Source organism: Typopeltis vanoorti, chromosome 10 (assembly GCF_054136105.1).
Source record: "Typopeltis vanoorti isolate ZY-2024b chromosome 10, IOZ_Tvanoo_1.0, whole genome shotgun sequence".
Taxonomy (NCBI): domain Eukaryota; kingdom Metazoa; phylum Arthropoda; class Arachnida; order Uropygi; family Thelyphonidae; genus Typopeltis; species Typopeltis vanoorti.
The window spans coordinates 738035-758407 of record NC_143558.1 but is presented as its reverse complement, the minus strand read 5'-3'; the positions used below and the strand labels follow the sequence as shown (position 1 = coordinate 758407).

General features: G+C 35.8%; 1 protein-coding gene across 3 annotated transcripts in view; it reads right to left on the bottom strand.

Annotated features, from left to right (window-relative positions):
* The window catches only part of LOC150102123 (tRNA (32-2'-O)-methyltransferase regulator THADA-like), a 694369-nt gene that overhangs the window by 49035 nt on the left and 624961 nt on the right, over window positions 1-20373 (bottom strand). For all 3 annotated transcript variants that reach the window (XM_090398691.1, XM_090398692.1, XM_090398693.1), the window contains one exon: window positions 9113-9281. In XM_090398691.1, coding sequence (XP_090254817.1) covers window positions 9113-9281 — 169 coding nt within the window. The remainder of the gene's footprint in view (window positions 1-9112; window positions 9282-20373) is intronic.

Below are 20373 nucleotides of genomic sequence, written 5' to 3'. Positions count from 1 at the left end.
TCCAAGCGACTCACACCATAACCACTCAAATGCAGTCCATCGCTCCCACACAGCTCACTTCGTCCTTCAAATTCATTACACACATTAACAAACTGTACTCCCATCTCCTCACACATTTCAAACTGTATTCCCATCTCCTCATATCATTCATAATCCTTGCTCTCCATCTCATTTCACCACAGTCATTCCTAGGCAACACACTGACTACCCTTCCTGTTACACTATTCTCTTTTATCCTTCCAAGCAGCCTCCTGATATCCATTCTGACATGCTTTTTGTCCTCTCTCAAATCATTTGTACCAATTAATACTATTAACTCTTTTGCTCGCTCCTGCCTCATATCCAATGCCTCAATCACTCTACTCATTTTACCACCTGGAAAACATACCTTGTGCATTCTATCCTCTAGCACACCTTTAATAATGGAGTTGCCATACAACGTCACTCGTTCATCTTTTGTTAACTCTTTCATGCCATCATGATTATTTTAATAGTTTGGACCTGAATTCTCTTAATTTCATTCCTCATCCATTCCAATTCAACTTCTAAATCTCATAACACCTTCTCTCTATCATTCAATCTTTCTAACTTTCTAACTCTCGATCCCCTCTTCTCACTTTCACTCTCATTCATCCTTCTTTGTTTCCGTACTTTTGGTCCAACATACGTCCAACTTTCGCGATTATTCTTCTCACTTTCTCTCTGGTTCGTACTTTTGGTCTAACATGCATCCAACTTTTGCTATCATTCTTCTCACTTTCACTCTCATTCATCTTTCTTTGTTTCCGTACTTTCGGTCCAACATGCATCCAATTTTTGCAATCATTTATTCTTTTTTCGCTATCATTCATTCTTTCGATTTATGGGTCACGCAACTTCTAGTTTCATTCGTTCTCTCAATTTCGTTTTCCTTTTGCCACTCTCGCCTCACTTTCGTCTCTTTTAACATCTGTTACGGTTTTCAAATCGCTCTTTTTCTTTTTTAATGATTTTTTAACATTTTTTTCACCTCTCTTTCTCACCATCCTTCTCTTTCAAACGTGCACTCATTTTCCCAGCGATATTCTCGCTACTAACACTTTCTGTCATCAATTTCACATTTGCACACTTTGCAAACACCCTTCTTCCAATTCTTTCAATTACATAAATGATTTGTGGATGCTCTAAGCATCCACAAATCATTTATGTAATTGAAAGAATACATAAAACAGACCTCACACTTAACGAAATGACTGAAATCTAAATTAAAGTCATGGAATGACAATGCCACCGCCTTCCCCCCCCCTGTGGGTTACTAATTCTAATAATAACGATTTCGTAATTAAGAAAGGGGTGCTTAAGGGTCAAAGCGGTATAACTGAGAGGAGACCTCCATATAGCCTTTCAAGGAATGTGGAGAACCGACCAGGGCTTCTGACCTAATGTCCAATCCTCACCTTCTCGTGGTGAGCCCTGTTAGGTATCTACTTGGATACTGAACGAATGAGGATGGGCTGGCAATTTGGGATTTAGCCGACCAAATTGTATTCTTATTGGTTAAACCAAAATATAAAATGATGGTCCTGTACACCCCTTGAGCGTACATGGCAGGAATTTGATGATGATGATGATGAAGAAAAATCCCCCACACTAATAATACCGATAGAGCACAACATTTACAGCCGCTCTTACTCCAACAATTATGCATTTATACTTAATTATTCCTAGAATAACTTATCAACTTATCTCAATCAGGAGCTCTTCATATGCACATCCACAGTGCTTGGCTCACTAGCGAGATAAGGAATATTAACTCAGGAATAATGGAATTCCTGAATTTGGTCCTTGATCTAAATAGCAGAGTAGGAAATGACTGTCAGACATACAAAAATATTTTGAGAAAATTTGGAGAAGAGAGCAAAGCAAATAATAATGTCAATTACATTTTAGATATCTGCTCAGGACATGGACTGGTTATTACTAACACCATGTTCCAACATAAAATTCTACACAAATTCACATGGAGAGAAGTTGCAAGAAATAAAAAAAGTCTCATTGACCTATGTTATTATTGATAGTGATTTTTTTTCCCTGGTTCAAGACAGAGTGTACAGAGTATTTGAAATTGGAAGTGATCACCATTTAGTCTTGAGCAGGTAAAATTGAATTTCATATTGAAAAGAAGTTTTAAAGTGAATAAAAGTTGAGCAGCTCTCAGATGTGAACTGTAGACTAAAATACACAAATATTATTCAAGAAAAATTGAAAGAGTTTGAGAACAGAAACCAAACCTTGGAGATTCAGCAGCAAGCTCTGAAGAAAACACTGACTGATTCTGCCAGAGAGGCATGTGGTGAGGTCATCTGCAAGGATAGAAAAATCAGAACTCCATGGTGGACACAGGAAGTTAAAGAGGCGGTGAAGGAAAAGAAGAAAGTATATCAAAAGTTACTGGCAAATAAGTCAGCTTGTGCTCTTAGAGAATACAGAGACAAATTTAAGAAAGCTAAACAGTGTGTAAAACTAGCTAAACAAAAGTAATGGGAAGAAAATAGAAAATAAATATCAAGAAGGTGGTAAAATAATCTGGAAGTTGTAGAAGAAGCTCAGAAATGGAGGAAAGAGTGCTGTAAAAGGAATTAGAGATGATAAAGATGACATGAAAACTGGAGAAAAAGATATCTATGAAGTATGGAGTAATTACTTCAAAAAATTACTAACTGAAACATTCAGTGAGAGCACAGTGGCAACTGATGAAGCAGTTACCACTGTGCTGTGCTTGTATTGATATGTATTCAATCAGGAATACATATCAATACAAGTAGAAAAAAGCCATCAAAAGCCTGAAATGTGGAAAGGCAGCTGGAGTAGATGATATTCAACCAGAAAAGCTCAAGTATAGAGGTATAAAAGTCTTACAGTGGATGCACTGCATAGTTCAGAAGGCGTGAACAGAGGGATGAATTCCAGATGACTGGAGTGGGGATCTCATAGTACCCATATATAAAAAGGGAAATAAAATTGAATGTGAGAATTACAGAGGTATTTCTCCACTGAGTGTTCCTGGGAAGATTTATGCAAGTATACTTGAGCAAAACAGTTGAGAAGGATTATGGAAGAGAAGCTGGATTCGGGCCAAATCAATCAGGATCAGATTTTCACTTTGCGACAAATAGTTGAGATATCATGGGAATATAACAAAGATCTGTATTTAAGTTTTGTAAATTTGGAAAAGGCATATGACTAGGTGTCAAGAAAGAAGCTATTCAAAATGCTACAGTTATATGGTGTCAATGGGGCATTATATCAAGCAATACTCCAGAACATTAAACCATCTTCCTAAATGAAGTACAGGAAGATGGTTTAATGTTAAATCTGGTATCCGACAAGGATGTACATGATCCCTTCTGTTATTCATTATCTGTGTGGATCACATTATGAGGGAAAGTAGTATTAAGCCTGATATCAAAATTGGACATGTTAATCTCAGATCTTTGCTTTATGCAGATGAAGTTATATTTCTAAGTAAATCTGCTACAATCTGCAAGATTCACTCATTAAATTGAATAAATGTTGTAACAGATATGGTATGAAGATCAGCAACAACAAGACAAAGACAATGAAAATAGGCAGAAGATGGTAAATTATATATAGAAATAGACAACAGAATCAACAAAGCTGGTATGGCAGGAAGTCAACTGAATAAGTTTATATGGAATAAGAGAGAAATCAGTCAGAACACTAAATTAGCTGTATACAAGACAGTGTTCAAACCAATTTTAACTTACAAATCTAAGAGTTTTGTTAGAAATAAAACACTTGACCAAAGACTAGCGACCACAGATATGAGAATTGTGAGAAAGATTAGGGTGTGAACAGATGGCATCAATGGCAACATTAAAAACAAGGATATTAGGAAAATAACTCTACATTGTTAGCATCCAGGAATGTGTTAGTCTAGCTAATCTCAGGTGGTATGGTCACTTAAACAGAATGGGAGAGGATAGATTAGTAAAACAAGTGTTCTCTGCAGGAAAAAGACCCAGAGGAAGACCATCTTGACAGGTAACAGATTGATTTGGAGGAAAATTGTAGACAGGAAGTTAGTAATTATGTGAATATTTCCTGTAGTACTGTCATAATATTCTGTATACCCTTTGAGGATACATTTCAGGAATTTCATGATGATGATGTTTCAATTTAGATTCGGCCGATATAACGAGGTCGTGCAACTCTTTTTGTATGGACATTCCAGGAGATTATTACTCTTATTTAGAACTTTAATTTTCTTTTAAAGAACGCCATTTCTAGTGGTAATGGCATACTGCGCAAGTCCCAGTTGCTTTGGCTGCTGGAACTTAACATAGTCTAAATGTTTCACAATTCATGCCAGCTGATTTACCTGTTTGGCCAAAATATGATAATTCATACTGGCAAGGAATTTGATACATTCCAAGATGGGCTAAAGGCAGAAGTTTATCTTTAATTGAACCTAGAAAAATGAATTTTTCATTCATTGTGGTTAATTCATATGTCAAAACAAACTTCACCAACAAATTTATGACACATCAACGTGTAGTCCTCTTTCTCCCATTCTAGCTAACTACTTCATGGAAAGATTTGAACAGTGTATACTGAATAGCCTTCCTAAGATTACACCATCATAATTGTCAAAATTCATTCACTATTTGTGATACATGGAGCACACTCAATTTGCTGAATTGCAACTCCCCCAAGAAATTAATCACATCAATTCCACCTTCCTTATTAATAACTTTACCGAATCATACGTCAACACTTCTGATTGACTCAATCCACCTAGATCTCTTTCCTGCCATCCTGACATCAAACACCTGCTTTACTAACCTTTCCTCACTCATTCTGTTTAAGTGGCCAATACCACCTTAGTATAGCTCTACTCACACATTCTTGAATGCTAACAATGTCAAGTTCCTTTATAATATCATCATTTTTAATATGATTCTGCCATTGATGCTATCTGTTCACTCTCATAATTTTTCTTTGATCAAGTGTTTTATTTCTAACTGAACTCTCAGATCCACAACTTAATACTAACTGGTCTGAACATTGCCTTGTGTACTTATACTTTGTTGTTTTGGATAATTTCTCTCTTATTCCATACACATTTATTCGACTGGATTCCCACCATATCAGCAAAGCTGATATGGTGGTTACTATTGAACTATTTCCAAATTTAATTTGCCATCTTGACTAAAACTGTGCCTAAATAGTTTAAATATATTACTTGTTCTATAGGTTTATCCATTCCAAATGCAGCTGAAATTTTCTATGTTCCTGTATATTTCCTTAGTTTTTGCCTTTTGATCGATGATTTTCATTCCAAATTTGTTACAGTTGTTATACAATTTAGTTAGAGAACTCTGGAGACTTGTACTGGATGTGGTTAGGAGTACAACATCATCTGCATAACACAAAGAGCTAAGCTTGATATCTCCAATTCTGACAACAGATTTAGTGCCTCTTTCTTTCATAATGTGATCCATATGATGAATAAGAGTGGAGATAAGAGTGTCCCCTTGTCGTACCCCTAATTTTACATTAAGTCATCTTCCTGTATTTCCTTCAATTCAAACTGCTGATTTTGCTCGGTATAAATTTTCATTTACTCCATATAATTGTAGTGTATTGAAAAGCTTTTCCCTGGACACCTTGTCATATGCATTTTCCAGATCTACTAAACTAAAGTATAGATCCTTTTCATATTCCCATGATTTTTCATAAAGTGTAAATCTGATCTTGACAAATTTCCTTTGGCCTGAACCAAGCTTCTCTTCCATAATCTTTCTTGACCTCTTTTCATGTATGCTTGCTAAATCTTACCTGCAACACTCAGTATAAAGATTCCTCTTTAATTTTCACATTTGGATTTATTACCTTTTTTTTTTTTTTATAGATGGGAACTAGTAGGGTAGAGCTCTACTCTGATCATATGGAATTTGACCTTCTGACCAGTCCCTCTGAATGATGCAGTGCAGCCACTTCTAAACTTTTTTATACCTCCATATTTAAGTTCTGACTGAACATCATCTACTCCATCTGCCTTTCCACATTTAAAGTCTTTGGTGGCTTTTTCTGCCTCACATATTGATGTGAACTCCAGTTTGCATTCCTCTTGAAAATTTTCTACTAGTTCTGTGACACTGTTCCTTGTTTTGTTTAACAGTCTTGATTGATTATAGAATATTTTTATCTTCAGTTTTCATGTCCCCTTTATAATCTTTCCCTTTTACAGTACTCTTTCCTCCATTTCTAAGTTTTTGTAATAGCCTCCAGAACATTTTGTACCTTCTTGATATTTATTTTCAATATTCTTACCAAATACTTCCCTTGTCTTTTGTGAGCTAATTTTACACATAGCTTTGCCCTCTTATATTTTTCCTTAGTTTCTTTTAGGATATCTGCCAACTTATTTGCTGGGAACTATTGATATGCTTCCTTCCTTCTTTTCCAGAACTGCTTCTTTAAATTCTTGTGTCCGCCATGGGGGTTCTTATTTTTCTATCTTTACTGACAACTTCACCACACACCTCCACTGCAGAATCAATCAATCTTTTCTTCAGAGTTTGCCAATGAGATTCCTATATTTGGTTCTTGTTTAAATGTAACCAAACTTTGGTTACATTTTCTATTTTTATTAATGCTTTCATCCCAAAGTTTCATTGATTTAAGTAATTTTTGTAGTTGCTACATATATCAGTACTGGTCTGATTACTTCCTTGTAGATTCTTTATTTTGTTTCTTTGCTGATGTTCTTATATTTCTTGATGAAGCTGTTTTAACATCCAGATATTGTACTAGCTTTTATCACTTGCCCTTTTACTTCATTTTGTTTGATGCCATTACTGTTTATTTCTACTCCTAAATATTTAATTTTACTAACTTGTTCAATTATTCTCCGTGTAATTTCTAATTTGCATCATATGGGTTCCTTGGCAACTGTCATTGTTTTAGTTTTTTCTGTTGATATCTTCCTATTTTCTTCTCTACTGCATTATTGATTAATCAGATAATGCATTACTGCATTATCTGATTAATAATTTTTGTAGGGTATTTTCATTTTCTGCTTGTAAGACATGAGCATATCCTATTCTTAGTTTTTCATTTTTAATTTGTATTCTGCATTTTTTAAAACTTTTGTTTGCTTCATTTATTATTTTCATTCATCATTAAATGAAATAGGGTGGGACTTAATGAATCACCTTATCTAATTCCTTGGTTGTTTTAATTTCTTCACTGTCTTATTTTTGTTAGTTTAATACTTTCTTTTAAATTTTTTATTATTCTCCAGCACTCTAAAAATCATGTTCTACTTCTTTGGAGTATTTATTCCATTATTCATCATCATCATCAAATTCCTGATGATGATGATGTAGTACTATCAAATTCCTGATAGTACTACATGAAAAATTCACATCATTATTAACTTCCTATCTACAATTTTCCTCCAAATCAATAAATTAATATTTATTAGCTTATTAGCAAATCTCTTAAATACTGATTTCCTCATTATTCTGAAGTTGTGCAATGGCATCTTAGTGAATTTCAATGATATTAAAACTCAATCCTATCTTAATACAAGCACAACATCCTATTTCATTCACACTTACTTTGATATGTTCCAATATCCTTTCAGAATCAGTTTCTACTTCTTAGACTGACTTTTACATCCAGCTTATCCTGGCATAAACATATTACATAACAGCGTCTTTAATCTGTAAAAAACCTCTTCATTCAAAACATACTTCTGTCTTGCTCAACTACTAACACTTTATAAAGTCTCATATTTAACAAATCTTGGAATACTGTTTTCAGATTTGGGGTGGTGCACCCAAAATTTCTCTAAGAATTCTTTATAACATGCAGAAGAGTGATCAGTTTAACAGGTGACTTCTCCTCACAGATGGCTACTTTCAATCATTTTTTCCACAGGTGCTCTGTTTTGCATTATGTTTTTCTATAGGTATCACATGGGGCACTGCTCTTAGCTGACCAATACCATTCATATACTCTTTTAATCATGTAAGAACTAAAGCAGCCACTGTCAATTCTGTGAAGAATTGACAGTGGCTGCACCTCCTCACCCCCCCACCTCCTCAAAATACCCATACATTATCCAATTCCAAACATAACAAAGGAACTTATCTTTCCTTATTCCTTCCACCACTGTTCTTTGGAATGATCTCACCCATACTGTTTTTCCCAATAAGTACAATCCCCAACATTTATAAGAAAGATATTAATATATTACTTCTTTCTCCTTGATCAATTGCCCACATATGGTATTGTGTTATGGGTCTTGTGACATTTCATGTTCGATCCTTCCCGTAATGTGAAAACATTATGGGAAGGATCACCCCAAAATGGTACTGAACTTTATTAAGATGTCTTCAGTAGGACCCAGACAAAGATACCAAGATTAAACCAATGCATAATTCATATATTTTTCATATACAAGTAGAAATAATCTGGATGAGAGATAGCTGTAGAAAGTTTTCTTTCTTGGTTGCAATGTATATTCTTGTTTTGTATACAAGTAGACTAGGTATGAAGTTCCTTCATGACTACTTACGTGTATATAAAAATTTTAATAATAGCATGGCGTGGCACAATCTTTACTCACTCAATATATATATATATATATATATATATATTTGCTTGTTTCATCAACTATTTCACATACCACACTTGTCACATGAATCTCTTTCACTCACCCCTCTCTTTCTCTACATCCTAAGAGCATCAATAATATCCTTTATTTTTGTACTGACAGAAACAATTTCATCAAACTATCATCAAGCATTCCCATTATCACAGAATCACCTTACTCTTCTTCTTTTCATTTTCATATTCTGCTTTCTCCTCCACTGTAATTCTCTCATTTCTCTGTTATACCACTCAGACGTTCCCCCCAAATGTTCAAGATCAGGCTTTGTTCTATGCAAGTCTTCACAGAAATACATTAGAGTTTGAATCAGATAACTTATTATTTTTTAATGATATTACAGACAAATATTGACATATATGCAATTGAAAGCTACAAAGTTAGAAAATCCCCCCCCACCTCCTCAAAATACATGGATTCAAACATTACCCAAAGGTCCACTGTCAACAGAAAGGAAATGATCTACTGCCAGAGACAAAGTGTATGCAATGGTCATTCTTCGAGAAACACTTTCATCAGGAAGGCTGTTATTTTCCAAGATTTCCATCCACCTCACCAGTGATACAGGAATGTCTTTTCCATCCAATTTTGAACAGCTCTAAATATCATATTAAAAAAGTGTGGATTAAAATAATAAATAATTACACACACACACACGTTTGTGCTATAACTACAATAATCTTAATATAAAAAGTTACAATGACTATAAACAAATATATATATATATATATATATATATATAAATATATAATTGTTTGTGCTAAAACTACAATAATCTTAATATAAAAAGTCTTAATAATTATAAACAAATAATTCAAAATGAAATAATCAACATGAGTGTGTGTGAAAAATATAAATATATTTATGCAAAAATAAAATATGCAGAGAAATACTACTCCCAGCTTCCATTATTAATCCTATTGCTTAAGAGTCGGTTGGCTGATGAGGAGTTTATTGGTGCAAGGTGAGAAAAGATCATACTGTGAGAAACTAAAGGTTATGGCGTACTCAAGCGTAATAATAATAGGCAGTAACAAACAGGTAAAATAGTAAATAAAATGTTATAAGTCAGCTTGTGCTCTTAGAAAATACAGAGACAAATGTAAGAAAGCTAAACACTGTATAAAACTACCTAAACAAAAGTCATGGGAAGATTTCAGTAAGAACATTGAAAATAAATATCAAGAAGATGGCAAGATATCTGGTGGTTGTTGAAGAAGTTCAGAAATGGAGGAAAGAGTGCTGTAAAAGGAATTAGAGATGATAAAGGTGACATGAAAACTGGAGAAAAAAATATCTATGAAGTATGGAGTAATTACTTCAAAAAATTACTAAATTAAACAATCAGTGACAGAGCAGTGGTAAAAAATGCTGACCATGCATGCAATCAGGAATACATATCCATACTTGAAGTAGAAAAAGCCATCAAAACCCTGAAATGTGGAAAGGCAGCTGAAGTAGATGATATTTGAGTAGAAATGCTCTAGTATGGATGTACAGAAGTCTTACAGTGGCTGCACTGCATAATTCAGAAGGCCTGAACAGAGGGACAAATTCCAGATGATTGGAGTGGGGCTCTCATAGTACCCATATGTAAAAAGGGAAATAAAATTGAACGTGAGAATGACACAGGTATTTCTCTATTGATTGTTCCTGGGAAGATTTATGCAAGTATATGCGAGAAAAATGGTTGAGAAGGATTGTGGAAGAGAAGCTTGGTGAAGAACAAGCTGGATTCAGACCAAATAGAGGCTGTCAGGATCAGATTTTCACTTTACAACAAATAGTTGAGAAATCATGGGAATATAACAAAGATCTGTATTTAAGCTTTCTTTGCAGACCTGGAAAAGGCATATGACAAGGTGCCAAGAGGGAAACTATTCAAAACACTACAGTTATATGGTGTCAATGGGTCATTATATCAAGCAATACTTAGTCTTTATTTGAGTTATAAGTCAGCAGCTAGAATTGAAAGAAGTACAGGAAGATGGTTCAGTGTTAAATCTGGGATCAGACAAGGATGTACATTACCCCTTCTGTTATTCATTATCTATAAGGATCACATTATGAAGGAAAGTGGTATTAAACCTGATATCAAAATTGGAGATGCTAATCTCAGCTCTTTGCTTTATGCAGATGATGATGTTATACTGATAAATAAATCCTCTACAAATCTAAAAGATTTCATGACTAAATTGAACAACTGTTGTAATAGATATGGTATTAAGGTCAGCAATAACAAGATAAAGACAATGAAAAAGGCAGAGGCATTGAAAATATCAGCTGCATTGTGATTGTAGAACCTATAGAACTTGTAACATTAAATATGGAAATAGAAACAGAATCAACAAAGTTGGTATGGTAGGAAGTCAACTGAATAAATTTATGTAGAATAAGAGAGAAATTAGTCAAAACACTAAATTAGCTGTATACAGCACAATGTTCAAACCAATTTTAACTTATGGATCTAAAAAGCTGGGTTAGAAATAAAACACTTGACCAAAGACTAGAGACCGCAGATATGAGAGTCCTGAGAAAGATCAATGGTGTGAATAGATGTCATCAATGGCAATCTCGTATTAAAAACAAGGATATTAGGAAAGAACTTGAGATTGCTAGCATCCAGGAATGTGTTAGCTGAGCTAATCTCAGGTGAGGTGGTATGGTTACGTAAACAGAATGGAACAGGAAAGATTAGCAAAACAAGTGTTCTCTGCCAAGTTGGCAGGAAAAAGACCCAGAGGAAGACCAAGATATAGGTGGATTGATACAGTAAAAAGTGTCTTAGAAGACAGAATATAAGATCTGATGATGTTGGGGTTCTTGACAGCTAACAGATTGATTTGGAGGAAAATTGTAGATAAGAAGTTAGTAATGATGTAAATTTTTCATGCAGTACTATCATATCCTGCACACTCCTTGATGGCACATGTCAGGAATTTGATAACGCTGCACTGTCAATCAGTTTGAAACATTTGTCTTAATTATGGCCTAAAAATAGTCTCTTCTAAAGCACCCCACATGGACTAGTATATTTTCTCTGCTTTGGGAGGCTTAACACATACTCAAACATCAGACTGGAAGCCCTAGTCGGTTCTCTGCATTCCTTTAAAGGCTATGTGGAGGTCTCTTAGTTATATAGCTTTGACCCTTATTAGCAATTATGTCTTGATCTAGTGGCTGAATAATGTTTGTTATATTGGGTGGAAAAAAACACTATCTGCATATTTGGATGTTCTAAATGAGGATGACTTGGACTTGGTGCATTGTCAACAATTAATAAAACTTTAAAATCGAGAGCTTTTTGCTTCATATATGTTTCCACTTCTGGAAACATATATGAAGTGTCTGGTACAAAGCAATTATTGAACCATTCAGTAAATAAAACAGTTGTTATCCAGGACTTTTGTATTAGCCATCCAATGTACCAGCAGCTGTTTTAGATCTTTGCCTTTTAGCGCACGTGGTCTTAGAGATCGATTTACTAGGAGGGGTTTCAACATTCGATCCCCTGATGCACTACTACAAAGTAACAACGTTACTTGATCTTTGCTTGCTTTAAACCCACTTGCTTTGTTCTCAGACTTTGCAATGTAAGTTCAACTAGACATTTTATTCCAAAACAATCCTGTTTTGTCAGCGGTAAACACTCGATCGGGACAATATCCACCATCTTCAATAATTTTGGCTAACTTCTCTTGAAAATATTTGGCTGCTTCTTCATCTGCTGCTGCAACCCTGCCTGTAATCTTCACGTTATGAAGTGCATTCCTTTTTAAAAACCTGGTTAGCCACCCTTTGCTAGTCAAAAATTCTTTATCAGCCTGGGAAGCAGAAGAAGATGATTCCAATTGCTTCATCTGCTCATAAAACCGAAGAGCTTTTTGTTTAATTAAATAACCACTTATAGGAATTCTCCTTTGAGTTAATTCTTCAATCCAAATTACGAATGCTTATTTCGTTTTTTCTAATAAAGCATCTCTTGAGTACGATGATAGTTTGGCACTTAGTTTTGTGCCAGAAATGACAGATTTTCTTATTGCGACTTCATTCTTTTTAATTGCTCTTATAGTAGATTCGCCTAAATTAAAATGTTTACCAATCGCTGTAGATCCCTCTCCTTTTGCTAAACGATCTAAAATTGCAATTTTCATTTCCAAAGAAATTGCTTTTCTTTGGTGCTTTTATTCTCTCCATTGGGCCAAATTAAATCTTTAAAATAAAAATGAGCAAAATTTAGACTTACGATAATGAAAAGACAAACACTCACATGCAAAATTAAACTGTCACAGACACTCACTGCTTATACATTATGCCAAAATGTGCTGCAACACCGTGTTCATTAAGCACAATGGGGGGAAACCCCAAATTTGCATAACTTCAAAACTGCATAAAAAAAGACCCGAGTGTACTTAGATTTTGCAAAGGCTCTTCATAGATTGTCACACCAAAAGTTGGTAACTAAACCAAAGCAGATGGGATTGGATGATAGATAAGTGAGTTGGATAGGCAACTGGCTCTCAGGTATCAGCAAGTTGTGTATGAGGTGCAGTATCCTGGAAGAGGAAAGTCACTAATGATCTGTAGGGATCATTCTTATTTAATTTGTATATTAATGATATTGGATGGTTTAACTGGTGGTATACAACTGTTTGGTATACACTTCGTGGGGAAATTTTGGAGTTGAGGAGACGAGAGAGACCATGGCGTGGTGATAGTGGTGGACAAGGATCTGAAGTTCAGGGGTCATGTTGCACAAGTGGTGAAGTAATCACATTGGATAATGGCAATGATGAGGAGGATCTTAACTTGTAAAAATAAAGAGGTTCTGGTTCCAATGTATAAGGCCTGGAATGAATTACTTTGCAGAGAATTGTCCCCCTGATTTTCAGGGTGATTTCATGGGAGTGGGGGGTAGAACATGGGGACATCCCTGGAAGCTGTATATGGAGGATGTGAGCATAAGGAATTCATTTCATGGAGAGTGGTTGATGAGTGGAATGTATTGCTTGACACTGTGGTGAGTGGATACATTGAATGAGTTTAAAGAACAGTTTGATGGGCTTTGTGTGTAACAGTGTGTGTGTCTCCAGTATGTCTTTTGACTCCATGGAGGTATGGTGTTAATAAGAATTTTAGCAGCCCATTGTTTTCGCGCTGAAAACAATGAACAATCAGAAGTTCAAAGAATGTATGGAGATTCTGGCTAGTAGTGGGATGATGTAACAGTTGCGCAGTCTCTTGGTATTATAGAAGGGCAGGTACATAATAAGCCAAACATCATCTATGGCAATCAATAGCATACATTACACTAGGTAAAGAATATAGTGACTAATCAGCAGAGTACTGGAAGTCTGTGATACAAAGAGACAAATCACGCACACCTGTTTCCGGTTGGATGAGTGAATAGGTGGTGTAAACTTTTATATATATTTATGATATATAATGAGTATAAATTTATTTTTGATTGTGTTTACTCATCTATGATCTTATATCCTTTTTTTAAATCTTGGCTTTGTTGTATTATTTATACTTTACTTGTTATTTCTTCAACTCTAAATTTTTTGTCCTATACAATTCTTACAGACTCTATCCTTAATATTACCTCTAACCGTTGGCTGCTATTATTGTCCACGTGTGGAAAACTCTATAGACAAAGGAAATGCCTCTGGCTAGAGCCAATTCATTTGTTTATGCTGCACCACCAAAATTCTATAGATAAGAGAAATTTCTTTATCTAAGAGCAAACACCTGGTATGGCACATGATCCTGTATCCTTTCCTTCTCTATTTCTAACCACAATAGTCGAATATATTCTTATTTCGCACTGCAGTCGTGACTATCCCCAATATATTTATGCATAGGTTCTCTTTATGAGTGGTGCATTGAGATCAGTGATCAGGCAAGTTATTTGGTTGACAAGAAAAAATTTATTCATTACTAATAAAGCAAATTACAATTATTTTTATAGACACTAACTTAACTAATGCTGGTATGAAAGGTAAATAAGATAACTCAACGTAACATGGACATTCCAGTTCCCTTACAACATGAAATATTATCAAACACTATTAAAATGGGATGTCTTTCTAATTACTTAATGCTCCTAGATTATTCTCACACAATTATTTGTTCAAGAACTACCCGACAATGACAAACTAAAATATTTTCACACTGCACTTTTCCAAGTTTTCTGACTCAGATCAATCATTCCCTATTCATGGTTCAACTCCTGAAGTCCTACAACACTTCATAAATCACAACTTTAATTCGTCCCTTTTTCCGTCACAATCTAACATTCTTTGTATACAAAAATTGAAAAGTTCTTACTTTACCGAGGTGTCGGGATCTCATTGGCTTATACTTGCGATCATCAATTGGAATTATACGGCTCACATTTTCTTCATCTGGTCCCTTTTCGATGAGGTTACCTGCCTGATACGTTCCTTAGGTTCTTGCTTCTGGAAGGTAGATATATGAATACGATCATGATTTGTTGCATTCGATGTTCACGAAGCACTGCTGCCGATGTTGGTCCACGAGGTTCCGCATTTTCTTCTCGGCCTACACTGACCTTTTGCTATGCCAAGACCTATATGCATGTTGGCATTCTACTTGGCTGCATCGCCGCTTTCATTCATCTTATCCTGACCTCACTGGAACAGGTAAAGGGCAAAAGCCAAAAGCCGCGTTTTTGTGTCACAAAACACTATACACCCCCCCCCCCTTAATGACCTTCACACAGCACCTCAATTCCTCTGCACTTTGTTCCGATGCTTCTCATTCTCGTCCACAGGAGACCCCCCCCCCCGTGCAACATAGACCTCTGTGTATGTAATGGCCTCAGGTTATGATTTAATCTTCTTATCTTACATGGGATTTTAGCATAATGTTTGCATACTAACATATACTTCATCCATTCCTAAATTGCTTCCCTTCTTTTTTTTTTCTTCTCACATAAGACATTTGACAATACAATATTCAGCAAATTCAAATTTCAAATCAAGGATGTTATTGTCATTTCATTTACATTTAATTTCTTTTTATTAATATACAAGTATTACATCGAGATTTAGATATTTGTTAAATCTGAATGAAAGGTAATACATTATAAATTCTCTTTCATTCAAGATTTATCAGTGGTGATAAATGCCTGAGTGCATCACTGAAACTATGAAGACTGGTATAATATTTTGGAGCTGTTACTCTTAGTATAGCATAGTATAGCAGGATCAGTAATATACCTGAAGAAACAGTGATAGATATTCAACATTTCGTATGCTGTAGCAGCTTTAATGAACAATGCACCATGTCATACTGCAGATGGTATCAATAAATTCATTAAGTGCAAGTGAATTTTTAAAAGTTAAATTTTTCAATGTATAAGAATTATTGAATACCTGAAGGGACTTCAAAAAGTTCCATGTTTGGTCACTAGAGCATAATAATAAAAAAAAATAATAATAAAAAATACAAAAAAAAAAAAAAACCATATATATATATAAAGGCCAGGGATGATCTGGAAGATATGCAGCAAATTAGCAAATTAGTACAATGAGTGCAGGACAAGTGATTATTACAGAGGGGGGGGGGGGGGCTTCAAGTATGGAGATATAGACTGGAAGACAAGATGGAAATGGAATTTATACACCTACTGAGATATGAGCAGCATGTGATACAGAAGGCTTGGGGTGCAAGAGTATTGGATCATAGGATCAAAGAACTATCCATAACCAAGGTGACCACATCGCCTCCCCCATGTCATCTTGACTTGGGAGACTGTAAAAAATGAGGAATACTCTTTCAAGAGGGTATATGTGGAACTATAAGGCAAGTGATTATGACGAGCTTAGGAGGAAGCTAGAAGCTGTTCCATGGCATAAAACCCTGCAACGGAAAAATGGTTAGTAGTGAATGGGAGATAGTTAAGGAGCATTTAGAGGAAGCAATATTAAATTGTATACCTAAGGTAAAGTTAATCAGGTAGGAGTTAGATAGATGAGTAATATCATTAAAAGGGATATCAAAAGGAAAATGTTGTGGAGGATATATAAGGAGAAAGGTGACCAGCAAACTTCTGAACAGTACAAGGGTCAGGAATGAAAGTTCACCAGTGTAGTAAGGAAGGCAAAATCAGATTATGAGAAGAAACTAGCCTAGCAGTCCAAAGGAAATACCAAAGAGTCCTTTCATTATGTGGTAAGTAAGAGGAAGAATGACCTTGATGAGTGTTGGTGGTCACGAGGAAACAGATAAAATAGTTGAGTTACTAAGTGACGTTTGTGCAAAGGTATATCATATAAGTGTGGTTAATGCTATGACATGTGACAGAGATGGACGAATTAAAGGTTCTTAGGATATTACAGGATCTCAATGTAAATACAGCTGTGCGATTAGATGGGATATCAGCTTGAATTTTGTGGGAATGTACGAGGAAACTGGCAATGCCGCTGACTAGTCTGCTTAATTTAATTCTCAGCTGTGGGAGAATTCCAAGGGAGTGGAAACAGGACAATATAATTCCCTTGCATAAGGGTGGGTCTAAGACTGCAGTGGCAAATTATAGACCAATACAGTACCTCAGGAGTGGTAGTAAAAGTGCTGGAAAAATTGTTCAAATAGAGAATTCAAGAATGGACAGATAAAAATATGATACTCTATAAGTGACACCATGGCACTGTGACTGCTGAATTTTGCAAAGGCATTTGACTAAATACCACATGGGACTCTGTTAAGCAAATTATAAAACATGGGATGAATATGACATTGGTCATGTGCAACAGGATAGCTACTGGACAGATATCCAAAAGTGGTATACAAAGGAGCAGAATCCAGGTGAAAGCTGGTGACTAGTGATGTACTACAACATTCGGTGCTAGGAGCGCTGAATGTTGTAGTACATCACTAGTCACCAGCTTAAACTTGAAAGGAAATATTCAGCTAGTTGCCGATGATGCAAAATTAGGTAGAGTAATAGTGAATGAAGGTGATGTGGAGAGATTGCAGGATGATTTAAATAAGCTGTCAGTATAATAAATTTAGTTTAATCCTTTATCCCAGTGAGAGCAAACAAAGTTTGCACCTGAAAATATCTTCAGGACTGAATAAAGTGTTGTACTATCTTACCTGGGTAAGTAGTACAACACCAAGGTGACTCGTAGCAAAGGTGGGGCAAGCTACCAACACTCCTATCCCAGTATCTCCCATAATGCAAAACACATCTCCTTGTGGATATGTATACTGTTATGCATTAAGGGATTGGCCATTACCCAGACTACTTTCGACCTTTACTGAGGTCTCTTCAGTGGGAGCCAGGCCCAGAGTTGGAGATACCAGGCAGAAGCAGTAGAAGGTTCATCTTTACCTATAGGAGTTGCCAAAAGGTTTGCCACCTTTTTTTTTTTTTTAATTAAATTACTCTGGATTTAGAGAAAGATGTTGAAAGTTTATTTTTCACTAGGTTAGACTATAATAAATTTAGTTTAATCCTTTATCCCAGTGAGAGCAAACAAAGTTTGTACCTGAAAATATCTTCAGGACTGAATAAAGTGTTGTACTATCTTACCTGGGTAAGTAGTACAACACGAAGCGACTCGTAGCAAAGGTGTGGCAAGCTACCAACACACCTATCCCAGTATCTATAGGTAAAGATGAACCCTGCTACTGCTTCTGCCTGGTATCTCCAACTCTGGGCCTGGCTCCCACTGAAGAGACCTCAATAAAGGTCGAAAGTAGTCTGGGTAGTGGCCAATCCCTTAATGCAACAGTATACATATCCACAAGGAGATGTGTTTTGCATTATGGGAGATACTGGGATAGGAGTGTTGGTAGCTTGCCCCACCTTTGCTACGAGTCGCCTTGGTGTTGTACTACTTTCCCAGGTAAGATAGTACAACACTTTATTCAGTCCTGAAGATATTTTCAGGCGCAAACTTTGTTTGCTCTCACTGGGATAAAGGATTAAACTAAATTTATTATAGTCTAACCTAGTGAAAAATAAACTTTCAAGCTGAAAAGCCAAACGGCTATTTTTTTCTCGTGAGGTTAGTCAGTTAACGGGATAAAAATCCCTTATTGTTTTTCAGCCAGTAAGCGAAACTAAGATCGCAAACTACGATCTGAACGTTTCATGCCGACGAACTGTCAGCGTATCCAAGCGTATGTGACCACTTGGTAGTGCCACACCACGGCAACGCGTTGCAAAGGTGGAGCAAGATCCCTCACTGTTCTTGATATTTTCTCATAATGTAAAACACACAGCTCTTAGGAGATGTAGTACTGTTTTACATTATGAGGAGAGGTCACTACCCAGACCGGTTTCAACCTTTTTTGAGGTCTCATCAGTGAGTAGCTAGACCTAGAATATCAGAGTTTAAGTGAAAAGAACTTACATACTTTTGCTGTATGATTGTCAGAAAGGTGTGTCACTTTTTATCCCCTTAACTGACTAACCTCGCCAGAAAAAAATAGCCGTTTAGCTTTTCATCTTAGTTATACTATGTTATAACATAATATAGTGACACACCTTTCTGACAATCGTACAGCAAAAATATGTAAGTTCTTTTCACTTAAACTCTGATATTCTAGGTCTAGCTACTCACTGATGAGACCTCAAAAAAGGTTGAAACCGGTCTGGGTAGTGACCTCTCCTCATAATGCAAAACAGCACTACATCTCCTAAGAGCTGTGTGTTTTACATTATGAGAAAATATCAAGAACAGTGAGGGATCTTGCTCCACCTTTGCAACGAGTTGCCGTGGTGTGGCACTACCAAGTGGTCACGTACGCTTGGATACGCTGACAGTTCGTCGGCATGAAACGTTCAGATCGTAGTTTGCGATCTTAGTTTCGCTTACTGGCTGAAAAACAATAAGGAATTTTTATCCCCTTAACAAACTTTCAAGCTGTCAGTATGATCAAAAGATAATGGATATCAGTTTAATATGGAGAAATGTAAAGTTATACATCTTGGGATAAAGCTGTGTACATATTGATGGAAGTGTATTCCAGGAAATAGATGTAGCCAGGAATTTACGGGTGCTGGTGGTAGACAGATTATTAAAGTTTAAGGATATTTTGCTAAGGTTGCTCATAATACTACTTGGTTATTGAAGAAGAACACATTAACAGGTAGAGATAAGGAAGTTGTTATTCCTCTTTATGAGACCTTGATACATCCACATCTAGCTTACTGTTCTCAGGTCTGGTCTCCTGGTGATGAGGAAGGATTCAGGGGTGAGCCACTAAGTTGGTGTGTGATCTGCAGAATGTTCTCAATGAGAAGAGAATAGATTGAGGGTATGTGGGAATGTAGAGGTTGGTTATAGGCTTAAAAAAAAGGGAATATGATAGAAACATTTAAGTTACTTCAAGTGTTTTATAGGATTGATCAGGGAAAATGTTCCAGCAGTTGGCTAGAGGGGAGAGAACAAAAGGTTGTCCTTGGAAGTTGAGTAAACTTGTGGTTAGTAAGGGAGTGAAGACTAGATTTTTTGCTTTGCATTGTTAGTGTTTTGTCTGTCAATGGGTTTAAGGAGAGGTATGAGAGATTGTGTGGATAGTTTGGATCTTTGGGAAGTGCCTGTACAACAATAATAATAATAATAATAAAATTGATAAAAATAAGAAAAAAAATCTCACAGTACAAACATTATATAGGTTTGCATATAAGTTTTTATGGGTGGGAACAA